The 26,074-nt window shown below is 38.4% G+C and overlaps 1 protein-coding gene across 6 annotated transcripts in view; it reads right to left on the reverse strand.

The window, feature by feature from the left end:
* Positions 1-26,074, reverse strand: part of arhgef28a (Rho guanine nucleotide exchange factor (GEF) 28a) — a 255,985-nt gene that overhangs the window by 140,492 nt on the left and 89,419 nt on the right. For all 6 annotated transcript variants that reach the window (XM_039758444.1, XM_039758443.1, XM_039758447.1 and 3 more), the window contains 2 exons: positions 22,587-22,717; positions 12,987-13,306 (listed from right to left, as the gene is read on the reverse strand). In XM_039758444.1, coding sequence (XP_039614378.1) covers positions 12,987-13,306; positions 22,587-22,717 — 451 coding nt within the window. The remainder of the gene's footprint in view (positions 1-12,986; positions 13,307-22,586; positions 22,718-26,074) is intronic.

Raw genomic sequence — 26,074 nt, forward strand, 5'->3', positions numbered from 1 at the left:
TCAGGGTTCCGTGAGCAAGGTAACCTTTCGCGCAGGGTTCCACTCCAGCGAAAAGGTTGAAAAACACTGGACTACTGTGATTTCAAGGCTGTGAGGTATTAGCTATGAGGTGAGATTGAAGGAGCTGTACTTTTCAGTTAAGACAAAAGGAAATTAAGAGGGGGCATGACTGAAAAGTTTAAAATTATGACAAGAATTAGCAGATTCTAGTTGCTACTTTAAAATAACTTCTGTAATAAGAAAAGCTAAGGGCTGATTTCACGTAAATGTTAAGCAGTTTTACTTCCCTTAAGGAATCACAGAGAATTCATAGAGAATGAATTTTCTTGTGTAAATAGAAAGCATTTCCACTTTATTAATGTGCTGCTCTATAGTGCACAGAAAATTAGTCGCACTGTGCAAGCATATAGTGTGTGTCATAATGTGGCACAAAATCGTAGCTTGCCCCTACTGGAAGAGATTCGATATTATGAACCTGACCCTGACTCAACAAATGATCAGCCAAAGCGGACAGGTTACAACTTCATTTGAATGTAATTAGCAGAATGTAAAAACAGGTAATCAGACGCAGCATTTATTATTTAACCAATTAATTTAAATTGAGGTCAACATCACACAGTATAGCCCTTATATTCCTTAGTTCACTTGCCACATCTCTTACAGCATCCACTATTGCATTTTCTGACTCCAGAACAGCGTCTCTCAGCAAACAGCCACATGGTCATCCAGCGATTTCTGAGGCCAGACCCGAAGATGTGCTGGGCACAGCAGCACCATCACTGAGTGGAGTCGCGTCATCGACCAGCTCTTGTAACATTGTCTGAAATTGAATAAATAGACGGCAGGCTGCGATTCACCTTTTCACACTGAATTTGATATCTGATTACTTCTTTATTATTTCAGGAACTGTGCGACGTTCTGAACTTGAACTTTTGAGTGTCACCGCCACCCTGTATCACTCCATCAACTTCCTTTCTTTGGTTATACCATTGCTTAAGCCAACAAATAGTACATTTTTCCTTGCCTCCACTTCGCATTCGCTGAAATTATTTTTTTCCATGTGCTTTAGCCATTGTCTTTTAACAAAACACCAAATGGAAGGTGATATTTGTATTCATTTGTATATTAAAATATGCAAAACTCTGGGAGGAGTCGGGGTATGGCTATAGGTACATGCATATGTATTCAATTTCACATTCATTGGGATTTATAAAGGGGGAATGCATGGAACTTGGCATACACACAGTTTTATGCATCTGGATTTTTGTTTTGCATACACACATTTCCACTTTTGTCCGTACGCCATGTTTTACTGTGAATTTTATGCTGGAATTACAAACCGGATTCCAAAAAAGTTGGGACACTGTACAAATCGTGAATAAAAACTGAATGCAATGATGTGGAGGTGCCAACTTCTAATATTTTATTCAGAATAGAACATAAATCACGGAACAAAAGTTTAAACTGAGAAAATGTATCATTTTAAGGAAAAATATGTTGATTCAGAATTTCATGGTGTCAACAAATCCCAAAAAAGTTGGGACAAGGCCATTTTCACCACTGTGTGGCATCTCCCCTTCTTCTTACAACACTCAACAGACGTCTGGGGACCGAGGAGACCAGTTTCTCAAGTTCAGAAATAGGAATGCTCTCCCATTCTTGTCTAATACAGGCCTCTAACTGTTCAATCGTCTTGGGCCTTCTTTGTCACACCTTCCTCTTTATGATGCGCCAAATGTTCTCTATAGGTGAAAGATCTGGACTGCAGACTGGCCATTTCAGTACCCGGATCCTTCTCCTACGCAGCCATGATGTTGTGATTTATCCAGAATGTGGTGTGGCATTATCTTGTTGAAAAATGCAGGGTCTTCCCTGAAAGAGATGACGTCTGGATGGGAGCATATGTTGTTCTAGAACCTGAATATATTTTTCTGCATTGATGGTGCCTTTCCAGACATGCAAGCTGCCCATGCCACACGCACTCATGCAACCCCATACCATCAGAGATACAGGCTTCTGAACTGAGCGTTGATAACAACTTGGGTTGTCCTTGTCCTCTTTGGTCCGGATGACAGGCTTCTGAACTGAGCGTTGATAACAACTTGGGTTGTCCTTGTCCTCTTTGGTCCGGATGACATGGCGTCCCAGATTTCCAAAAAGAACTTTGAATCGTGACTCGTCTGACCACATAACAGTCTTCCATTTTGCCACACTCCATTTTAAATTATCTCTGGCCCAGTGAAAATGCCTGAGCTTGTGGATCTTGCTTACAAATTGCTTCTTCTTTGCACTGTAGAGTTTCAGCTGGCAACGGCAGATGGCACGGTGGATTGTGTTCACTGACAATGGTTTCTGGAAGTATTCCTGAGCCCATTCTGTGATTTCCTTTACAGTAGCATTCCTGGTTGTGGTGCAGTGTCGTTTAAGGGCCCGGAGATCACGGGCATCCAGTATGGTTTTACGGCCTTGACCCTTACGCACAGAGATTGTTCCAGATTCTCTGAATCTTCGGATGATGTTATGCACAGTTGATGATGATAGATGCAAAGTCTTTGCAATTTTTCGCTGGGTAACACCTTTCTGATATTGCTCCACTATCTTTCTGCGCAACATTGTGGGAATTGGTGATCCTCTACCCATCTTGGCTTCTGAGAGACACTGCCACTCTGAGAAGCTCTTTTTATACCCAATCATGTTGCCAATTGACCTAATTAGTGTTAATTGGTCTTCCAGCTCTTCGTTATGCTCAAATTTACTTTTTCCAGCCTCTTATTGCTACTTGTCCCAACTTTTTGGGATTTGTTGACACCGTGAAATTTTGAATCAACATATTTTTCCTTTAAAATGATACATTTACTCGGATTAAACGTTTGATCTGTCATCTACGTTCTATTACAAATAAAATATTGACATTTGCCATCTCCACATCATTGCATTCAGTTTTTATTCACAATTTGTTTAGTGTCCCAACTTTTTTGGGATCCGGTTTGTATACATGAGGCCACAGGACTTTACAGACCTTTAAATCTCCATTGTTGTTGATGTTATTTTGGACAACCTAGATGACTAAGATGGACAATCTTGTTAGGCTGAATACCCTTTCTCATCACAATTTTTTCTAATGTTCCAATGTTTACTACCTGGTGTCATTCAGTGCATAATGGAAAGTAAACGTAGCCTCAATTTTTTTCGTGTCATATTAGAATGTATTCAAATGAGTAAATATTTATGTGAAATATTTAAGTCATTAGTTATTGGTTCAGATTGCAGGTCTAAAGGTTTTAGATTTTATATTCATTTTTAAGTAAGATCATGTTAGATGATTTAGTTTACCTGATCCATCTTCTTCAGCCTCTTCACATGTACAAGGTGAGCCAAAATGAAGTACCAAATTTCTTAAGGTAATTGCAAAAGGTAGAGGCAGCCTAATGGGTTGGGGTGGGGTTCCTTTGATAGGTGATCCCTTGTAGTTTTCAGTCGGCAACATGCCTTGTTCCGGTCTGCACCGTGCATTCGCTGTCAAAGCGTTCTTCAAAAACAACATATCCATCATCACTATGCAATGTGCCTTCCAAACTCAGTTTAGCATTCCTCCTAACGGTGATGTACCAAATCAAAAAGCAATTCTTTAGTGGGTGGCTAAATTTAGACAGATGGGTACAACATTGAACAGAAAATCTCCAGGCCGTCCTCGGACTGTATGAACACCTGAAAACATCAAAGCTGTAAGGGTATCAGTTTTACAGTCTCCTAGACGTTCATGCTTCTGCCTTAGGCATTTCCAAGATGTCTTTGAGGAGGATTTTGTATGAGAACTAGTAGTGTGACGAGATCTCATGGTACGAGATCTCGCGAGATCAGATTTGTCTTGCGAGATGCGTCTGATCTTGCGAGAACGTGACGATATCCTTGCGTTATTGGCATGATGGAGTGTGAGGGAGAAGTAAGGATAGAAGATGCGCCCGTGACATTTAAATCGTTGGTGTGGCAACATTTTGGATTCCTTGTGGAAATAAGAAATGGCGAAAAAATGACAGACAAGACAAAGACAATTTGCAACCACAGTAAGAAATTAATACCGTACACCTCTGCTAACACAAGCACTATGCAAAAGCATTTAGAAAACAACCACAGCTTGTTACTAAAAGCTGCGCCTGTGAAGAAAACGGAAAGCAATTCAGTTCGCATGAAAGGGCAAACAACCATAACAAATGCCTTTACAGCTAAACTTCCACCATCCAATGCAAGAGCCATGGCAATAACAAGAGACATCGGGGTTTTCATTGCAGCCGATATGAGACCATTTTCTGTGGTGGAAAATCTAGGATTTCGGCGACTATTCCACACACTGGAACCAAAGTATACCATCCCGTCACGCGCACATTTTACTCGCACGGTGGTCCCGACCCTCTACAAGGAGTGCAAGATAAGCGTTGTACAGGCTCTGAAAGAGGCATAAACCATCGCCATAACTACTGACGGTTGGACGTCTAGGTGGACACAGAGCTATATCACAATTACAGCCCACATTATCAACAGTAATTGGGAAATGGTACATTTTGTACTGCAGACGCGCCCACTTTTTGAATCACACACAGGGGCAAACATCGCTGAAGTTTTACAAGAAGTTGTCACACAGTGGGGTCTTAAAAAGCCAAACCATTGCATTGCTATTGTAACAGACAATGCGCGTAATATTGATGTGGCTGTGCGTGAGGCAGGATTTGAGCCGCACATCAAATGCTTCGCGCACACAATAAATCTCGCTACACAGGCTGGCCTCGGTGTTGCGCGTGTCGCTCGTTTGCTCGGGCGGGTGAGACGTGTAACTGCTTTTTTTCACCGGAGTTCAACAGCCGCCACGGTACTGACGTCTAAGCAGAAGCTGCTACAACTGCCACCGCACAAATTAATAATGGACGTCACCACGCGATGGAATTCATCATTGGATATGCTGGTTCGTTACCTGGAGCAGCAGGCTGCTATAGCAGCAGCGCTCACCAGCCCAGAAATAAGACAAAATGCCCGAAACATTGACACACTGGATACCTATGACATTGTCAATGCTGAATTTCTAGTGAAGCTGCTGAATTCTTTAAAGACAGCTACCACTGTCTTGTGTGAAGAAAAGAGGCCCACAGTGTATCTCATTGTGCCAAATTTTAATGGATTTAATAGGTTCATGCTGTGTTTGTGTGTGTGTTGTAAAAACAAGAGCTTCAGAGTGAGTGTATTTGTGTTAAAAGAGAGAGGGGGACTGCTTTGCTGCTTGCTAATGTTAAAGCCAGTGTTTCTGCAACTTAAAGCCCACAGATGAGAAGAGTATGGAGCGCAAGGAAGAGGCATCAGCTCATTGTTCCACACATGGGGGCGAGGGGGCTCTTGAAGCTGAAGGCGGAGGTGAGTCAGAAGAGGAACCTGCTTCCAAGAAGACAGCACTTGAGGATCTGCTAGGGGATTCTTTCTCGAAGACAGAACAGCCCAGCAAAGGAATTGAGAGGGAAGCTGAACTTTACAGAAGAGAGGCATCTATCCCACTTAGTTGCTGCCCTCTGACTTGGTGGAGAGAAAACAGCTCCAAATATCCTTTGCTGTCTCCACTTGTCAAAGAATATCTTTCCATTCCTGCGACCTCTCTTCCAAGTGAGCGTGTCTTTTCAACTGCAGGAGACATAGTTACTGCCCAGAGGTCACAATTGCTGCCAGAAAATGTAGACATGCTTATATTCTTAAAAAACATGACCATATCTTAGGCTGTTCTGTATAGGTCCTTACCTCATTACCTAGGTCTTAGCTTTTTCCATGCTTAAGAAAATTTTGTTCATTGTTTTGCACTCCGAGTTTTAATACAGCACTACGTAAAGGGATATTTGTGTTGTTTATTATTTATTTTTATTTATACTATTTAATTTTATTGTGCAATTAATTGCCTGTCAGTTTGTGGCAAAATATTTTGCAGTGTGTACATGTTATTACTGCATATCATTCATCAAAATAGAAGTTTTATTTCATAAAGTTGATTTCAAAATGGACATGCATTTTTTGCATTTTGTGTTTTTCAGTTAAATAAAAGGCTATTTTTGCTATATATTTAAACACTAGCAGAATACCCGCGCTTTGCAGCGGAGAAGTAGTGTGTTAAAGAAGGTACAAAAAAGAAAAAATTTTTTTTTAAAAATAACGTAACATGGTTGTTAATGTAATTGTTTTGTCATTGATATGAGTGTTGTTCTCATATCTATCTATATATATATATCTCTATCTATCTATATATATATATATATGTTGTTCTCATATCTATCTATATATATATATATCTCTATCTATCTATTAGGCCCCGGCGGGCTGGAGCCCGGCCGGGACGCCCAGGAGGACGTGAGGAGGGCTTGTGCCTCCTCCAGACCGCGAGGGGGCGTCCGTCCTGGTTCTATTGGGAGCCACGGGTCGAGGGCATGGAAGTCCTACCCTGTAGGGGCCCGTGGTTACCGCCAGGCGGCGCCCCGATGCCGGTTCATCCGTGTGGCCTCGGCCGGGGATGGAGCCCGGCCGGGACGCTTTAGAGGACCGGAGGAGGGCGTGCCTCCTCCAGAACGAGTGGGGGCGTCCGTCCTGGTTAGACAGGGGGCCTCGGGTACAGGGCTTGGAAGCCCAGCCCTGTAGGGACCCGTGGCCACCGCCAGGCGGCGCCCAGTGCCTGTTTATTCCGGGAGCCCGGCACTTCCGCCACACCAGGAAGTGCCGGGGGGAAGACGACCGGCGAGACACAGATGGCTTCCGGGTGCACGGCGGCACTTCCGCCACACAGGGGTGTGGCCGCTGTTAAGTGCCGGGAAGCAGCTGGAGCCCATCCGCTCCCCATAAAGGGGCCGCCTCCTCCAGTCGGTGGTGGAAGTCGGGAGGCAGAAGGACTGAGCTGGAGAGAGGGACGGGAGGCGGCCAGGACAAAGGCAAAGAGACTGTGGGCCCTGGACTTTGGGGAATCAGTGCAAGAGGCACTGGGGTGCACGTGAGCACAACCTTTGTAAATAGTGTAAATAAAGTGTGTTGGGTGAAAACATGTCGTCCGTCTGTCTGTGCTGGGACCAGCGTTCATACTATATATATATATATATATATATATATGTTGTTCTCATATCTATCTATATATACATATCTCTATCTATCTATATATATACCCGCGCTTGGCAGCGGAGAAGTAGTGTGTTAAAGATGGAAAGAGAAAGAAAAGGAAACATTTTGAAAATAACGTAACATGATTGTCAATGTAATTGTTTTGTCACTGATATGAGTGTCGCTGTGATATATATATATATAGCAAAATACCTGCGCTTCGCAGCGATGTCATGTGTTAAAGAAGTTATGAAAAAGAAAAGGAAACATTTTAAAAATAATGTAACATGATTGTCAAAGTAATTGTTTTGTGTATTTGGCGGCAGCGTCACGAAGTTGTTTCCGTCTAGCTGCATCAGAAAATGTACCACGACGTCTGACACGCCTCCTTTTTACTGTTTTCTCACAGCTTGGATTGCTGCTGTCATATATATATATATACACACACACACATACATACATACATACATACATACATACATACATATATATATATACATATATACACATACATATCTTCATATCTACATATCTATATACATATTTACATATACACATATATATATATATTTTTATATATATATACATACATACCTATCTACATCATATATATACACACACACAAATTATATATATGTGTGTATGTATGTATGTATGTATGTGTGTGTGTGTATATATATACACATACATATACTTGTGTGTATGTTTGTATGTGTCTATATGTGTGTGTATAGGTTTGGTCACTGAGTGCAAGGGAAAAATAATAAATTATAGTCTATAAGTTATTAAACAGTAAAACATTAACGTTTTAAGAAGTACAGGTACATTGAAATTACATTTTCTATGTGAACGTTCAAATTTGTGCCTCTGGTAATGTGCCTTACCGGCATTTAAAGAAAATTAGTTTTGTGTCCTCTGCAGTGTTAAGAGAGAAAGGCTTTGGTTTGGGATAAAAGGAATAAAGGTGTAAAGAAAGGAAAGTTGCCTTTTTCTTTTATATAGTATAGAGAGATGTGTTCGCTGACGTTATGATCGCCTTTTGGGGACAGTCGCGTGGGTCTTTGTAGACTGGTGAGACGTCCCCGCCATTAATCGGCTGTGATGGCACTGTCAGTCCTCCACTCCTGTGCGTGTCTTCATAATCCGAGCTGAGGACCTCATAATCGTATACGTGCAAAAGAAAGAGTGAATCGCCTTAATATTATTTTGCCGTGGTGTAGAAAAGGGGTCCCGTGTTTGCACTTCTCTGAGCTATAGCGCAGGGGGAGGATGAAAAAAATTAAAAGTGCTCACTTTGACTTAAGGCAGAAGCGCAGTCAGCGTCTCAAAGGCCGGCACAGCTATGCACGCGCGCTGGCTGCTCGACTTTTGCTGGGTAGGAGACCCCAGTTTTTGCAGACACGTCATATATATATAGCAAAATACCCGCTCCTCGCAGCGGAGAAGTAGTGTGTTAAAGAAGTAATGAAAAAGAAAAGGAAACATTTTAATAATAACGTAACATGATTGACATTGTCATGAGTGTTGCTGTCATATATATGCCTGCCTAAATAAGTCACCCTCGCTTTGCTCTTACTTTTACCGTTCATTTAATCATGGCTAGTGGCGGAAAAATTATAAAATGGAAGGAGGATGGCTTTACCAAAACAATTATTGATGGCGAATCGATTATTCATAAAGGTTGAATTGGTGATCTGTTTTTCTGTGTTAACCTCATAATTTTTCATACTTCTTCTCAAACTAAGGTGGTGCGAGGGTAAAATGAATCGGGATGCGCTGATCAATGTAATCGGTGTACCAGGAAATCATGTATTGACAAAAGCTCCCGTTTGCTTGTAATGCAAAGTGTGATTAAATGCATTATTTTTTAACGCGTTATGGAGCACATGCATCGAAGCTTCTCAGCTGTGCTTGTGCTAAGAAAAGGAAAGATTTTAAAAATAACGTAACACGATTGTCAATGTGACCTTTTGTAAGTAGTGCCTGGAGGATTCAGTGTGGAGAAACTCTAGAGACAGCGTGCCCTTACTTTTTTGAGGAGAGGGAGCAACGGTCACCATCACTTCAGAACGTTACACTGAAATGCTAGAGAACTTTTTATTGCCCCAACTGGAAGAAATGGATGTGGTGGATGCCTGCTTGTCAACAGGATAGAGCAACAGTTTATATGGCGCAGGGATCCATGCAAGTGTTGCAGGAGATGTTTCTAGGGAAGCTGATCTCCCTGCACTGCAATGTCGGGTGGCCTTCACGTTCACCTGACATCACTCCGTGCAATTTCTTCTTGTGTGGCTATCTCAGGTCGAAGGTATATACACACCGACATCAAAACCTGGACGCCCTCAAGGATGCTCTTCGCCACTAAATCACTGCTTTTCCCCTTGAAATGACCAAACGAGTCATGCAAACATTCAGAAAACATCTCGAAGAATGTATCGCTAATGATGGCCACCACCATGAAGACATCATTTTTAAATCACAGTGAAAAATATCTGTTTTAGATACCCTTACTTGTGTTGTAATGAAATGTATTTTATTTTGTGGCATTTTTGTAGAATAAACATTTCAAAATGTTTATTCTTTTTGGCTCATCCTGTACATTAATTGAGCTATTACCAGTGCATATAACCAAGTTTAATAAAACACTAATTGCACCAACAATGGTGCTCTTCAAGAATCCATTAATATATATTCCTAAAATTGAGGTAGAAATCAAACATATTAATTAAGGAAAGAAACTTATCCTCTATTAGGACAAGTCTGATAAAACCTCTTGAGTGAGTAATCAGACTGGATTACATCTTTAATTTATATGTTATATTTTACCACAGTTTTGGCGCCTAACATGTGGCGGTCGAGTTTCTCTGGTGAAGTACATCAAGAAGATTGGCCAGCTCATTACCATCTACGTCTTCTTTTGGGAATAAGGTGTTGGGTTAGCTATTAGAATAGGAGTGTCTTATGTCTAAAGTTAGGGGTAGTTTTAGTGTAGTTAGGTTAGGAATTGGAGACTGTGGCTCGATTAGTTTGCCAGCCGTGTTAGAATAGAATGGCCAAAAGATGAGACAGTAAAAATGTTTCTGTAAGGCCTCTTGCCTGCCAATGGGAGCCTATGCCATCTCAGGGATTTGCTGACAACATCGGAGATTAGTGGTTAGAAAGAATTTGCCGAGTGACACCTTGCTGCATATTGGATTATTTTGGGCTGCCTTCCCGAGGAAATCACCCACTATTGCCTGGGGCAGTGTCACTCGGGATTTGGCAAAGGTTCTCAGTAGTAAGTAATGCTGTAAAATAGCTAGGTGAAAGTCCTGTTTAAACAGGAATTGGTCATTGGAATAGGGTTTGTGGAGTGCAATTGGCAGTGTTACTGAGTGTAATTGCTACAAGTGAAGGACGCTTCACAGACATAGTAGGTTGACTAGCAGTGTTACTGGGTGTTACTGCTAAATTCTATTTTATATGTTGTCACACATGTGCGACTAGGAGCAAGCTAAAGGGACCAAGTGAAGGTAATTACCCGCCAGGCCAGGGGGTGGCGGGGTGCTCTAAACCTTTGTCTGTTATTTCTGCAGATCAAATACGGGAAAATCTACCTGACCTGACGTCACTTCCTGTCCCGGCACCTAGACGGACGTCACTTCCTGTCCCGGCACCCAGACTGACGTCACTCCCTGTCCCGGTACCCAGACTAACATCACTTCTGGGTTACAAGGCATAAAAGCCTCCATCTTGGCTAACTCAAACAGTTCAATGTGGAACTCGAATAAGCAACACTGCTGTACCCAAGATAATCCTTTGCAGCTAGGAACAATATACGGGTGGCTGCCCCAAACTTTTTGAAAGTGTTAAGACTCGTTCTTTTACAATGTGTTAAGAGGTTACAACCAGTGGGTGGGAGAATCCCACAGGTAGAATAGGGTTAAAAGTAGAATGAGATAATTGTGTAAGAACACAATTTATGCAGTACATGAAAAATATAATTAGTAGGAAAAAGAACAGGGCTTTGATTAAAAGATAATATTTTTATAATTAGTAGGCTATATATCTATATTGTTTGTGTTTTCTGTGTAATGATTGTGTGTTCTCTTTGTGGCTTATTGGAGTGATTGGAAGATACGTCATCAGAGGCAGTTTGGTGAATGTTTCTTTTAACCAGCAAAGTGAGACAGAACAAAGTGTACAACAAACTCATTTTACTTTAGAGTTGTCTCTATTTTCTTTTGTGCCAAATATAGTGTGTAAGTAAACAGATGTCTTAACGCACAGTGAATTGAAAAAGAAAAAATGTGTGACCATTGCAACTCAGAATTTGTGTGTGTAAATTACAATTGTGGGACCGGAAATAGTAAAAGGTCTCAGTGTGAAAGTATGTTTGAACAATGCTGTTTTAGTTTAATCAGGTTACACATTTGAGTAAAAATTTTGCCAGAGATTACTTGTGAGTTTTGAACACATCGTAATTTCAGGCTGGAATAAAACACAGCTCTGTAATAGTTACAGTCCTCTGGAGTAAACAGTAGTGGGTTAAAATCCTACATTGAAATAAGCTAAGCTAAGAGCTAGGAAAGGAAGGAAAGTTCACAATTTCCTCAACCAGGTCAAAAATTCCTTTGGTCTCCTCTATGTAGAACAGAGACTGGGAAGGCCAGTCATAATGGTTCCAGCTAGCAGATAGGAACTCGGACTAGCTCACGCTAGTACAAGTAGTAGTTTATAGGGTAACAGGTTCAAGTCCAGGAAAATGTATTCTGCACTCAATTTTTGAAATATCTGATATAAATTTCAGAGTTCTGAGTTAATTTGGGTTAAAATATGAGTTTTTGAATATGTGTAATATTTGGTGTAATCAAAAAGTCTCCACTTTTGGTTATAAAAATGTTCGTAAAGTTGCAAAACATCTTTCCTTCAGACACTTGGGGGAAAATGTTCTTTTGATAATTATGAAATGCAAAGGAGAGAATTTCTTTCAAGAAATTGAAATTGTGTGTACGTGTGTGTGAGAGTGAGAGAGAGAGTCCACGATGGTGTTTGGGAAGTGCAGAATGTATGGTGGCATAGAGATTACCACTACTGCCTGGCAACAGAAAATGAAGGTTCAGACTTGTACATTCTCTGTGTGGAATGAAATACGTGAATGCATGAAAGGAAAAAAGTATGTAAATGCTTTAAATAGTAGATGCTAAATAATAGTAATAATAATAATAATAAAACTTGAGTAAGACCAAATGTGTTAGAGATAGTTTAAGTGAGTTTGAGTACATTACGCAGTATATGGAAGAAACCTCTGTGATTGAACTGTATTAAACAAGGTTTAAGCGAGTTTGGGGATATAATTGGTTAAAATAAATGTGCAAAATATTTGGTGTTGTTTGAAAGGATGAAGCAATTGATAACAAGTATTCTTAAAATTGGGAACTTGTTTGTTTGCTTGGATTAAAAGTACTTTAAACTTCAAACTGAAAATGATATTATTAGGTGCAATGAAAAGTCTCCAGATTGGGTATAAAGTGTACATCACCTTCCTTTTTTGAGTATTGGCCAGGCTCAAATGGAGGGAGTATCTTTTAGTAATTTTAAAGTAAATTTCAAGTGAAAGGGGACATATTGTCTAGGACAGCAATGAAGTTGGTGATAAGCACTGACTTCCAGCCCAGCTAGTGTTTCATACTAAGATATGCAATAAAAAAGGGGGGTTAGCTAATAAAAGATAGACTGTGCTTTTTCCACAAGATGTTTCTGGATCAATATTCCCATTAACAAAATTTTCTTCAGTATTTTGATAGCAGCTGGTAGTCTTGATCACTTTGTTTTTGGGACAGATAAGGAAATACCATTTCTGAACAAATCATTTTAAGAAAATGCAAAGTAATTACCTTTGTTTGTTTATCTTGCTATCACACTGACTTCCTCCTTGGTTAAATCCATGAGTCCGATGTGTCATATTCAGTCTTTGCAGGGCCAGATTAACAGGTGAGATAGGGGGCACAATCTCTGTGTTAGTATCTCTGTCTGTTAAATCCATATTCTCATGAAAGTGCCCCAGATTGTGATTAGATGTTGAAGGCATTTCTTCTAGGATTTGATCTGCACTTTGTAGGTGATACATCTCTCCTTGGTCTGAAGCATTTTTCTCTTGCTGACTGGCTCCACTATTGACCTCATGAGAACTATATTTGATATTTAGATCATTAACCTGCAGAGTAATGGAGAAATGTTAAACCACAATTTGTAAAAAAAAAAAATAAGTGAGAATGTTCTATGCAGAATTTAAACAGAATAAAAGATCTGAAATGTATGCCACATAATTTGTTTCATGTATTTTATTTAAAGAGAGCAAGTCATTATTTGAATTTATATTATAACTAGCAAAATACCCGCGCTTCGCAGCGGTGAAGTAGTGTGTTAAAGAAGTTATGAAAAAGAAAAGGAAACATTTTAAAAATAACATAACATGATTGTCAATGTAATTGTTTTGTCACTGTTATGAGTGTTGCTGTCATATATATATATATATATATATACACACACACACACACACGCACACACAAATAAACATATATACATATCTACACATACACATACAGTATCTATATATATACATACACACATCTACATATATATATACACATAACAACATATATATACACATACATACTGTATACACACATACATACACACACACATATACATATACATACATACAGATAAATATACATATATACACACATACACATACATATATATATACACATACATACATACAGACACACACATATATATATACTAGCAAAATACCCGCGCTTCGCAGCGGAGAAGTAGTGTGTTAAAGAAGCAATGAAAAGAAAAGGAAACATTTTGAAAATAACGTAACATGATTGTCAATGTAATTGTTTTGTCACTGTTGTGAGTGATGAGTGTTGTTGTCATATATATATATTTACACACACACATAAACATATATATATACATATCTATACATATACACATATATACATACATATATATATATCTACATATATACACATACATATACATACAAACATACATACATACACACACATATATACACACAAATACATATATATATACATACACACACACACACATATATAAACATATATACATATACATATATATCTACATATATACACACACAGCTATTTCGTATCAGTGCAATACGCTGCTTGTTAAAACGGATAACTCCCGCTCTTATGTGCAAGTCTGCGTGGATATTATGAACTATCGTATTTGTTCAAGTTCTATTTAAATTTTAAATAGAAGGAATTTTTATTTAGTTGACAGAAATATCTTTGGTAGGAATGGTAAAAACAGACAGGAATATTATTCCTGAATAAATCAACTCAAACCTTAAACAACTTATAATATTTTGCTCTCCATAAAAATATATCCTGTCTAAATTATACAAGTTAGAAATAAAGTAAACATTAAAAGAACAAACATTCAAATTTCTTTACTCTTATGTAATTTTATATAAAAAATAAACTTAGATTTTAAATATCCCAAAAGATTTTGCTCTCCATAAAAATATATCCTGTCAAAATTATACAAATTCAAATATGAACATGCTGCATAACAAAACCTGGAAATATAAATAAAATGTGTTCCTTTCAGCAATAACAAATCAAATCATTCAGTTGTCTTTGCTCATACAGTCATGTGAAAACATTAGGACACCCTTTGAAAGCATGTGGTTTTTTGTAACATTTTTAATAAATGGTTATTTCATCTCCGTTTCAACAATACAGAGAGATTAAAGTAATCCAACTAAACAAAGAAAACTGAAGAAAAGTCTTTTCAAGATCTTCTGTAAATGTCATTCTACAAAAATGCCTATTCTAACTGAGGAAAAGATAGGACACCCTCACATGTATTCCCTCTTAAATTGGCTCAGATCTCACACAGGTATATCACACCAGGTGCACATAATTAGTAGATCGTTACTCTGCATGTTGAATGAGGCTTGCCCTATTTAAACCTCAGACATTTAGTTTGGTGTGCTCCTGACTGTTGAAGTGAGAGTGAGCACCATGGTGAGAACAAAAGAGCTGTCAGAGGACTTCAGAAAAAAGATTGTAGCAGCCTATGAGTCTGGGAAGGGATTTAAAAGATCTCAAAGATTTTGAAATCAGCCATTCCACTGTCCGGAAGATAGTCTACAAGTGGAGGGCTTTCAAAACAACTGCCAACATGCCCAGGACTGGTCGCCCCAGCAAGTTCACCCCAAGAGCAGACCGCAAGATGCTAAAAGAGGTCTCCAAAAACCCTAAAGTGTCATCTCGAGAACTACAGCAGGCTCTGGCTACTGTTGATGTAGAAGTACATGCCTCTACAATCAGAAAGAGACTGTACAAGTTTAACTTGCATGGGAGGTGTGCAAGGAGGAAACCTTTGCTTTCCAAGAGAAACATCGAGGCCAGACTGACATTTGCCAGAGATAAAGTTGACAAAGACCAGGACTTCTGGAATAATGTTCTTTGGACAGATGAGTCCAAAATTGAATTATTTGGACACAACAGCAGAGGACATGTTTGGCGTAAACCAAACACAGCATTCCAAGAAAAGAACCTCATACCAACTGTGAAGCATGGAGGTGGAAGTGTCATGGTTTGGGGCTGCTTTGCTGCAGCAGGACCTGGTCAGCTCACCATCATAGAATCCACGATGAATTCTACTGTGTATCAGAAGGTGCTTGAAGAACATGTGAGACCATCAGTTAGAAAATTAAAGCTGAAGCGGAACTGGACCATGCAACATGACAATGACCCAAAACATACTAGTAAATCAACCAAAGATTGGCTGAAAAGAAGAAATGGAGAGTCCTGGAATGGCCAAGTCAAAGTCCAGATTTGAATCCCATTGAGATGCTGTGGGGTGACTTGAAAAGGGCTGTACGTGCAAGAAACCCCTCAAACATCTCACAGCTGAAAAAGTTCTGCATTGAGGAGTGGGGTAAAATTTCCTCAGACCGATGTTGAAGACTGGTAGATGGCTACAAGAACCGTCTCACTGCAGTTATTTCAGCCAAAGGAGGTAACACTCGCTATTAGGGGCAAGGGTGTCCTATCTTTTTCCTCAGTTAGAATAGGCATTTTGTAGAATGACATTTACAGAAGATCTTGAAAAGACTTTTCTTCAGTTTTCTTTGTTTAGTTGGATTACTTTAATCTCTCTGTATTGTTGAAACGGAGATGAAATAACCATTTATTAAAAATGTTACAAAAAACCACATGCTTTCAAAGGGTGTCCTAATGTTTTCACATGACTGTATGTCATTTTAGAGCTGGACGCCTGGCATCTTTTTTTGGCCACAAGTTCGTTTCTGTTTGCTGTGAGGTTCTGTGTTGTGGAGATTCTCAGGATGGATTGCAGGTGCTCATCAGTGAGGCGACTCCTGTGTGCTGTTTTGTTAGTCTTTATCACTGAGAAGAGCTTCTCACACAGATATGTGCTACCAAACATGCACAAGGTTCGAGCCGCATGTAGACGGACTTTTTGTTCTTCAAAGTCACCAAAGCGCGTGCAAACTCAGTGCGCTCAGTTTATCAGCAAAGTGCGTGATTTGGGAACACCGTAGTGACGACTTGGTTTAACATTACTTGGCAACAGGGAAAGAGGGGAAAGTTGCACTGGTGCATTTGTGTCTCTCATAAAAGCAGCTTCACTTGAAATCACTTTGTGATTGTGCACGGGTTAAAACGTCCACTGAAGTGTCAGATTCTTATTTAATTATTCTGCTTTCTGTATCTTCTGCATTGCATTCAGGTTACCCTGATGTTTTGTCTCATAGTGCCGTCTTAGATTAAATTCTGTAATTACAGCCACATTAGCTCCACAAATGAGACACACGGGTTCAGTAAACATATACTCAGCCTCCCATCGCTTTTAAAGGCTCTATTTTCAGAATGAACTTTTCTCTCAGCATCGAGTGAGCTAGCTTCGCAATAAGTGTTCGGCAAGGCAGCTGAAGCGCTGCATTATGGGATCTGTAGTTTATTGTGTTACCAGCGCTTCATATACCTGGGCCATTAATAACAATAATACAGTATATAAAATGATCTCGGGCGGATATAATTACACGCGTGCGGATGTGGCCCGTGGCCCTTGAGTTTGACAAATATGGACTAAATAGAACTTGAAAAGATATATTTTTGAAATGTGATCGCGCAATTCAGATAGAGTTGACGCGCACTACAGCCTGCATCCTCCCTCGCTCTTACTTTTTTACCGTTCATCTAATGAATACACTGAGTATGGCTTTACCAAAACAATCATTGATGGCGAATAAAGTATCCATTATTCGAGTATGTAGATCGGAATATATATATACATATATATATATATATACCCGCGTATCGCAGCGGAGAAGTAGTGTGTTAAAAAAGCTAGAAAAGAAAAGGGAACATTTTAAAAATAACGTAACATGACTGTCAATATACAGTATTTGTTTTGTGAGTGTTACTGAGTGTTGCTGTCATCAAGGATTTGATTATCATTATTTCTTTCAATCAGGCTCGTATTTGTAGGATGTGTTGTGTTCAAGTTACATTCCGTGTTTGTCAATCGTTGTAAAGATGACAGGTTTCTTTCATCGATTCGTTTCTTACTGCATCAATAAACAGCTCGTCTTCTTCTTTATCTGAGACCTGACACACTGCATGCACGGTTTTTTTACACTGTCTTCCTTTAGCGGACATTGACTTTTTCCACCGTGTGCTTTGTTTCCGCAGTAGCTGGATTTATGAATATGCTTTAGACGCTTCATATTTTTTGCTGCCTTTTCAATTGTGTAATTCGGTTTTTGTTCAGCGCTCTTTGGAACTGTTGCTTTTATCTGTGCACTGCGCCAGTTCAGGGAGCCGCTCGGTGTACATGCATCGAAGGTTCCCAGCTGTGCTGGTGCCATCTCGTGCTATGTCCGTGGCTGTATTTAATGTTACCTTAGTCCTGGCACTTAAAACTTTCTCTCGCAGTTTCGCTGAGTTTGTGTCAAACACCACCCTGACCATCTCATCTTCCTCTCCATAAACACAGTCCTTCACCCGTGAATATTTAGTGGCAGTTTGCTATTGGATTGCCGCTGACGGACGGCCTTATATGGGCAGGCACTAAATTACAAACGCCAGCGCAGCCTGTCTATGAACTTAATTTAAAGTGTAGGTTTACATCGTGCTTTGTTTCAGTAGCAGAACTCATGAATATGGTTGTATATGTCACTCGCCGCTTCTTATTGTTTCGCTGCCTTCTCAATTATATAATGCATGTTTTCTTCAGCGCTTTTTGAGGTCTTCCTGGTTTTCTATGTGCTGCGTGATTACGTGTGAGGCGTGATGATGTCACACGAAACTCCGCCCCCACGGCGTTCAAGCTCATCTCCATTACAGTAAATGGAGAAAAAGTGCTTCCAGTTATGACCATTACGCGTAGAATTTCGATATAAAACCTGCCCAACTTTTGTAAGGAAGCTGTAAGGAATGAACCTGCCAAATTTCAGCCTTCCACCCACACGGGAAGTTGGAGAATTAGTGATGAGTCAGTGAGTGAGTGAGTCAGTGAGTGAGTGAGTGAGTGAGTGAGTGAGTGAGTGAGGGCTTTGCCTTTTATTAGTATAGATATATATATATATATATATATACATATATACACAGACACATTTATATACATATATATACAGATCTACATATATATACATATCTACATATATACACATATATATACACATATATATACATATCTACATAAATATATATACACACACATACATATATACATACATACATACATATATATATATATATACATAGCTACATATATATACAGTATATAGCAAAATCCCTGCGCTTCACAGCGACGAAGTACTGCTTTTAAATTTTTATTAAGAAGAAAAGAAAACCTTTTTAAACTGAGGGAAAATATACCAATAACTATCTGTTAAGGATCTCTTTGTATACCACGTTGTCAGTTCAGCACTCCGGTTGTAATATGACCAAGCTGTGCACTGAGCTTACTTTTGAGAATGCAACGTATAGTTGTCCAGGAGAAAAGCAATGTTGCCTCAGATCAATGGCAAACTTTTGTAGGGTCTGTCCCTGAGACATTAATTGTCATTGCGAAGCAGAGCCTTACTGGAAATTGGAGGCATTTAAATTGAAATGGGAGATCAGAGGGTATAACGGTGATGCGAGGAATACATTCAGAGTGTGGCGCTCTACTGTTTTTTTGTGTAGCTGCCTTCACACAGCTTCCCCGCTGCTTTATAAACGAACGCCATATAAGGCCGTCGTTTCTCCTTGCTTCGCGGTTTTGTACTGTTTTATTGTTCGTTTATTACGATTGCTATAGTTATTGTGTTGCCATTTGAGACTTACTTTACTGCTTATGTACCCATTTCCTTTATTTAATCCGTGGCTTGTACGCTATTTTTTGTTCGTTTATTACGATTATAGATATTTATTGATTCCGTTCTTTAGCTGACTGCCTGCTCATATAAGTCGCTCCGCTGGTTTGCTGTGAAGCAGCCTTTACACAGCTTCTCCGCTGTTTTATAAACGAACGATATATATGGCCATCCTTTTTCCTTGCTTCGCCAAGGAAGCTGCCTTTTTATTTAATCCATGGGTTCTCCGCTGTTTTATTGTTCGTTTATTACGATTGTTATAGTTCTCTTTATATAGCACGTTGTCAGTTCAGCACTCCGGTTGTAATATGACGAAGCTGTGCGAGCTCACTCTTGAGAATGCAACATATAGTTGTCCAGAAGAAAAAAAGCAATCTTGCCTGAAATCAATGGAAACCTTTTGTAGGGTCTGTCCCTGAGATTTAATACTTGTCATCTTGAATCAAAGCCTTACTGGAAAGTGGAGGCATCTGAATTGAAATGGGAGATCAGAGTGTATAACGGGGATGCGAGGAATACATTAAGTGTGGAGCAACTCTAGAGACAGCGTGTGTATTAACTTGTGGATTTTTCTGTGAGTATTTGGTGGCAGCGTGCTTCCACAAGACCGCGTTAGCTGTGGAGCTAAGCTCGGAGCATATTCTTTTCCTACCTTGTCAATTGTGTAATGCGATTTTTGAACAGGTTTGATGCATGGAAGTGATCACTCGTACTGCGTTCAGTCAGTTCACGTGAGCTGCTCTCTTGTGTGATGTTGCGATGTCCACGACTTTATTTAATGTTAGCTAAGACCCGGCACTTAAAAGTTTCTCGCTACAGCAATTTTAACTCCATTACAAAGTGATCCAAAGTCTCGTTTATACCTCGCGTCTTCTCATTAAACTTGTATCTCGCGAATAAAGTATTCGACGAAGGCATGACAAACGGCAGCGTGAGCGTGTCCATAAATTTAATTTAAACTTACGGTTTGCACCGTGCTTTGTTTCCGCAGTAGCTGCATTTATGAATAAGCTTGTATGCGTTTTTCTTCAGCGCTGTTTGGGAGCTCTTCCTTCTTTTCTACGTACTCCGTTCACAGTCACAGTAGTTAGGATATAGTGGGTTGGATAATGGATGGATGAATGGAAGTCTATGGTTTCCTTGTTGTCTGTTTTCCTCTTTGATGTGGCCCCAAGCAACTGGTTGCTGACCACTTTGCACTTTGGTAGTGCTTCTGGCTTTTCAAAAAAGGAAGGGTGTTCTTACTTTTTCACACATGATTCTGCATGCGGTATTATTTGTTGAATTGCTAATATTAAAATAAAATCACTAATGAGTTTTTTGCATCCTAAGATTACGTTTATCTAATTTTAGCACTTTATGAGGAGTAGATAATTGTTTACATTATGTCACATTAGACATAATGTCACATTACTGTGCATAATCTTATTGTGTCAGAGGAAATCGTGCCTAATGTGACATGCCCAGCGACTCAGTTCAATTAGTCTGTGACTTACTAAACAAATCACACAGGTTTGATTTTGCCTTTAGTTGTAGGAGCATGCTATATGTGCATGAGAGTTGACAACCAATGAATGCTCATCAGAGAGTCCAATGCATATAATGTAGGAATTATAGGAATAAATACATGTTTTGAATTTCGACAACAGAACATAGGCTCATCTTTCTGATGTCTTCTGTTTTACATACTAAAGCAGAATGGGGAAAAAAGGAAAAATAATGTTCAAGACTGCAGTTGAATGTGCTGTAGCTGAAAACCCTTTGTAAAGGGCTGTCATGTAGCACACTATTGGCTATCAGAAAAATGTGCAAGCCTGACTATGCTGAAAGATTGGCATTAGGTTGGTAAAATGGACATGGGCAGCAATTTTCATTAGTTTAAACATCAGAATATCTGACTTACCCCATGACTAGAAGTTGCATAATGTTATATCAGCTTTGGTTCTTGTAGTTGTATTATTTTAAAATTTATAATGTAAAATATACAACATAAACGGTGAAATATAATTTATAGCATATGAGTAAATGTCTGATTTCAATGTGATGAAGAGTAAAGTATAAACTGTACCTAATTCTCTGGTCAGACTAAAGGTCTGGTAGTTGTTCTTATGGAAAATATCATGTAATGGGAAACATGACCTAGTTGATGTATAATTACATGGTCTAAATGGTCCAAAGAAGCAGCACAGATGATAGTCTTTTTACGTGATGGTGCCCTGTACTTTCTCCCTACCAATGTGTCATATTATCTGTAAATTTCCACATGCAAACTTGGAGGTCAAATCTTCCATGGGAGATGTAGGAATCATTATTAAAAATGACTTTAAAAATCAATAAAACAGGCTACTCAAACCCGATGGCCATCCAAAATTAACTGGGCAGAGAATATACCCTTTAAATAAATGCATAGAATGAAATCTCACCAAGATGACATACTGTATGAAGATTCATTGTGGTGGTTACTTCTTACTAGTAGAAAATCCTTGACGTAAGTACTGAGAAGGTCTTATGCAAAATTTGTCTTTGTTTCCTTGGTATTGCTTTTCTTTACCCTCACAAAGCTTTTCCAGACAATATGAGGGCTTTCCCATCAAGAAAGTGACTATCATCTTTTTATTGTTATATATTGTATATGAAACTGCAATACATTCGTCTAGACGCTTAGTCTAATAAAATCAAAGGTTTTAAATCCTAATGGACCTCACTCACTTCAGATGACTGACACATGTACCACTGAGGCATTCTGACTGTGGAATAGTGACAGTACAAGTGTTGTAAACTCACTGCTATATTATCTACTCAATTTATAACCTTATCCACTCAATTAATAATCTTTTGAAGGAAATTCAAATTTGATGTACCCTAGTGGTATTACACTTTTGTGCAAGTTTTCATGCAAACTGGGGCCCTCCTGAATAAAGTTCAGTAAAGTTTTTTCTATTTATTATTGACAACTTTCTTGTTAATTACTTACATTTTCTGCATGGAACTAATATTAAATCAGTAGCAGGTTCCACAACTTTAATAAATAAATAAATAAATAGAAAATGTTACACACCTGCTCCACGACCATAGAATTGGCATATATTTCATCCTTTGCATTCAACATGGCTGAAAGTCTTGCAGCAGCACTAAAAGTAGGACGATCTTTGTTTTTCTTAAAGGCATCTGACAATGAACTGCTGTTGTCTGTGATGAAAATAAAACAAAAAACTGTCCAATACAAATACAAAACTATGAAATACCGCTTTGGGTATTATCATACATACGTATTTGTACCTAAACCCATCATATGCTCATTCATTAAGTTTTTTGTTACTTTCTCAGTGTGAAGGTGCGGGTCGGCTCCTTGCTCACTCTTCATTTTCTTTAGGGAGCCTCTTGAACCTGATATTATCTATAACGTAATCGGATGAGCATTGCTGATGAGGACAAAACACACATGAAGCAGGGGGAAGGTGCCCAAAGTTCTCAATGCTTTTAATAAAAACAAATCAAAATATTCCAAAAGTGCAGTGCTCAAAAAAATAAACAGCTCAATAAATAAATTTCCCATTTAAAAAACAAACACTCCTCTTCCCAACTGCCTGCTCTCTCTCCCTCAAATCTGCTCTCTTCAATTCACTCATTCCCACACTGGCTCCTTCCGCCTCCTGCCTTTTCTTTGTGTTTTCCTTTCTCAATACCCCTTTCTCGCACTCATGCTTCCCTTTATAAACTGGGGACGTGGCACAGCTGTGGTAATGAGTAATGACGATGTATTTCAAAGAATGTATATATTTTTTGAGACAAAATAGACACCTTTTAAACTATTTTGAGTTTCATTACTTTTAACATTTTCCTAAAGTGCTCTGATTGTTTCTACAGATCCAAACCATGATACTTTACTTTTTGATATTTCTACTCCTTCCACAATGAGTTCTGGATACTTTTTAACACATGGGCATTGAGCAAATTTTATAACTGAGCATAATAATAAAGTGCAAAAACCATTACAAAACATTGTAAACTGATAAATACCCATTTCTTTCTAATTCAACATTTACTTATTATTTTCACTAAGACTTTATTTGCCTTTTATCAGCTGCTATTTTATTTATTTTTTATGAGTTAACTACATAGTGATGCTTCTACATAATAGAAGAGATTTTTGCCCATATTCAAGGAATGTAAAAGTAAGCATTATGTGAAACACAAAAGATACAAATTTTACATACTTTCTCCCTAAATATTTTATAGGATGGCTTGGGGAATCCCAGCATTTGACTAATCCAACTTGACCCAATAGATGCTTTTATGTGCATCATCTCTCTCTTCAAACCTGTTACAAACAGGCACCAAATAACTCAGAAAATACATTTTGTTTGAGCTCACATGCACAATAGACGCCAGCTGACAACCCATATATAGTACTGTAAATACTTACTACCAGAAAAGGTTAAAGGCCGTGTCAAGTCTAGCATATTGTTTATGTTGGTTACAAAATGGCAAACTACTCCAGAGTGCATTAGGATTCAGGACAGCACTCTCTTGGTGAAACATTATTTATACGTTGAGGCAATTAAATTTGTTTTTAATGAAGCAGCCAAAGTAAAATGAATAAAATACAAATTTTCAGTGCCAAGCTAATATGAAACATAAGAAAGGAAGACTGTAAAAATACAGTTTTTGGTAATATTTTTTTTATTTTCACGTTTTCAATGCAGCTATAATTAAACCTACTGTGAATAGTCCAGTTTCAAAAGGTTTATAATTTAAATAAACAATACATTAATATTAAAGTATGCATTTTGCTCTACTGAGCCAAGGCTTAACAGAAATGTCTGTTGCCTGAGTAACCAAACCAACAACAAAGTAAATATGATGGGTTTAAAGCTGCAATGGGAAATGTTACACACTATTCCACTTACAACAAAAAAAAGTTTTAACTAATTTAACAAAGCAAACTGTTCACAGTTGCGGTGAACCAGAGTAAAAGGTTCATTATTGTACTCACATAGGCTACTGCAGAGAACACACAACAAATCCTTTCAAAATCAATTAACAACTTTCCAGCATTCATTAGGTTTCCACCTATTAATGAGAATGAAACATAAATTCTGAATGTATTAATATTCTGGATCTTACTGACTGTCTTTTACTACTGGAAAGAGCATTGGCTACACACAGACCAGATCCTGAAAAAAACTATTACAAAATGATGGACAGGTAGATGAATGAGATCAATGCAAAGTTATTATTTAATATTTATGCAGTTAACTGTATGTTGTCCATTATTTTATTTTGATAAAATGACCCTTTTTATGTAAGTTTGGCTCCTCTGGCTTAATTTTGGGATCAGGGAGAGTTCAAGAGAACTCCCACGATCCACTTTAAGTTAACTGATTATATACTGGAAAACTGGGCTTAACCAGAACAGAAAAAGAAAGGGAACGTCCAGATACACAAGTGCATATGAGGATAAGTACTTTAGAGACTGTAGTCTGAGAAACAAATAGTTGTCATTTCTGTTTTCTGTCTTATTTTTGTTTAATCTAGTAGAAGGGACTACCAGTCTGGTACCCCAAACTTCAAACCCTTGTCTGACATATTTATGCTGGTTTTACTGTTCTGAGAAGACATGGAAGTTAAAATTTCATTGTATTATGTACACTCTGTTTAACATGCACATTAACAATAAACCTGAACTTTATAGGTAATATGTGTTTTTTATTTTGCTCACATAGACTAAAGTTATGATGCCAAAGGGATGAAGTAAATAAAAGCTGTTCTAATATGGTTCATTCTAACTCCTTGGTCTCGTGTCTGAGTGGTAGTCCACCGTAACTCCAGGAAGGCCTAAAAATGCAACATATTCATGTAGTTCAGTCTTTACTTCCATATATTTATGTGATAATAAAAATCAAGTTGCTGGCATAAATAAGCACATACTTCTATATAAACCAAATCGTAGTAATTCCATTGAGTTATTCAGAAAATGTGCAAATACTGTAGCTCCTACAGACCACAAACACACCACATTATTCAAAATTATAAAAAAATCACAATAATTTTGTGTCCTTAAAAAGGAAAAATGTGCAAGAACTGAAGATGTTGGAACATATTAAATGTTTAAAAATCACTTCAACGGTATCTGGCTTACAAACATAGATGACAAAAGCTGATAATTCCTTTGCATCTTCAAGTCCTTTATATGAAGAAAATGCATAAAGAAAATTCATATTGTGCAACTACTTTGAGTAGACATATTTGCTATGGATAGTATTGGAACCAGTATGACAAGAGAAATCATAGGAAGAAAAAAAAAACACAAGAAAATAATTAAGATACAACAACATGCTAAAAAAGTGCAAACATACTCAATTGGCTGGTACACCAGATATACTTTTGTGGCTTCAGAGCAAAAGGATTAAGGCCCTTTATTGGCAAAACCAACACATTGATTAAACAACAATAACAACATTTATTTATATAGCACATTTTCATACAAAAAGTAGCTCAAAGTGCTTTACATAAGGAAGAATAGAAAAATAAAAGACACAGTAA

This window comes from Polypterus senegalus, chromosome 7, assembly GCF_016835505.1.
Source record: "Polypterus senegalus isolate Bchr_013 chromosome 7, ASM1683550v1, whole genome shotgun sequence".
Classification (NCBI taxonomy): Eukaryota; Metazoa; Chordata; class Cladistia; order Polypteriformes; family Polypteridae; genus Polypterus; species Polypterus senegalus.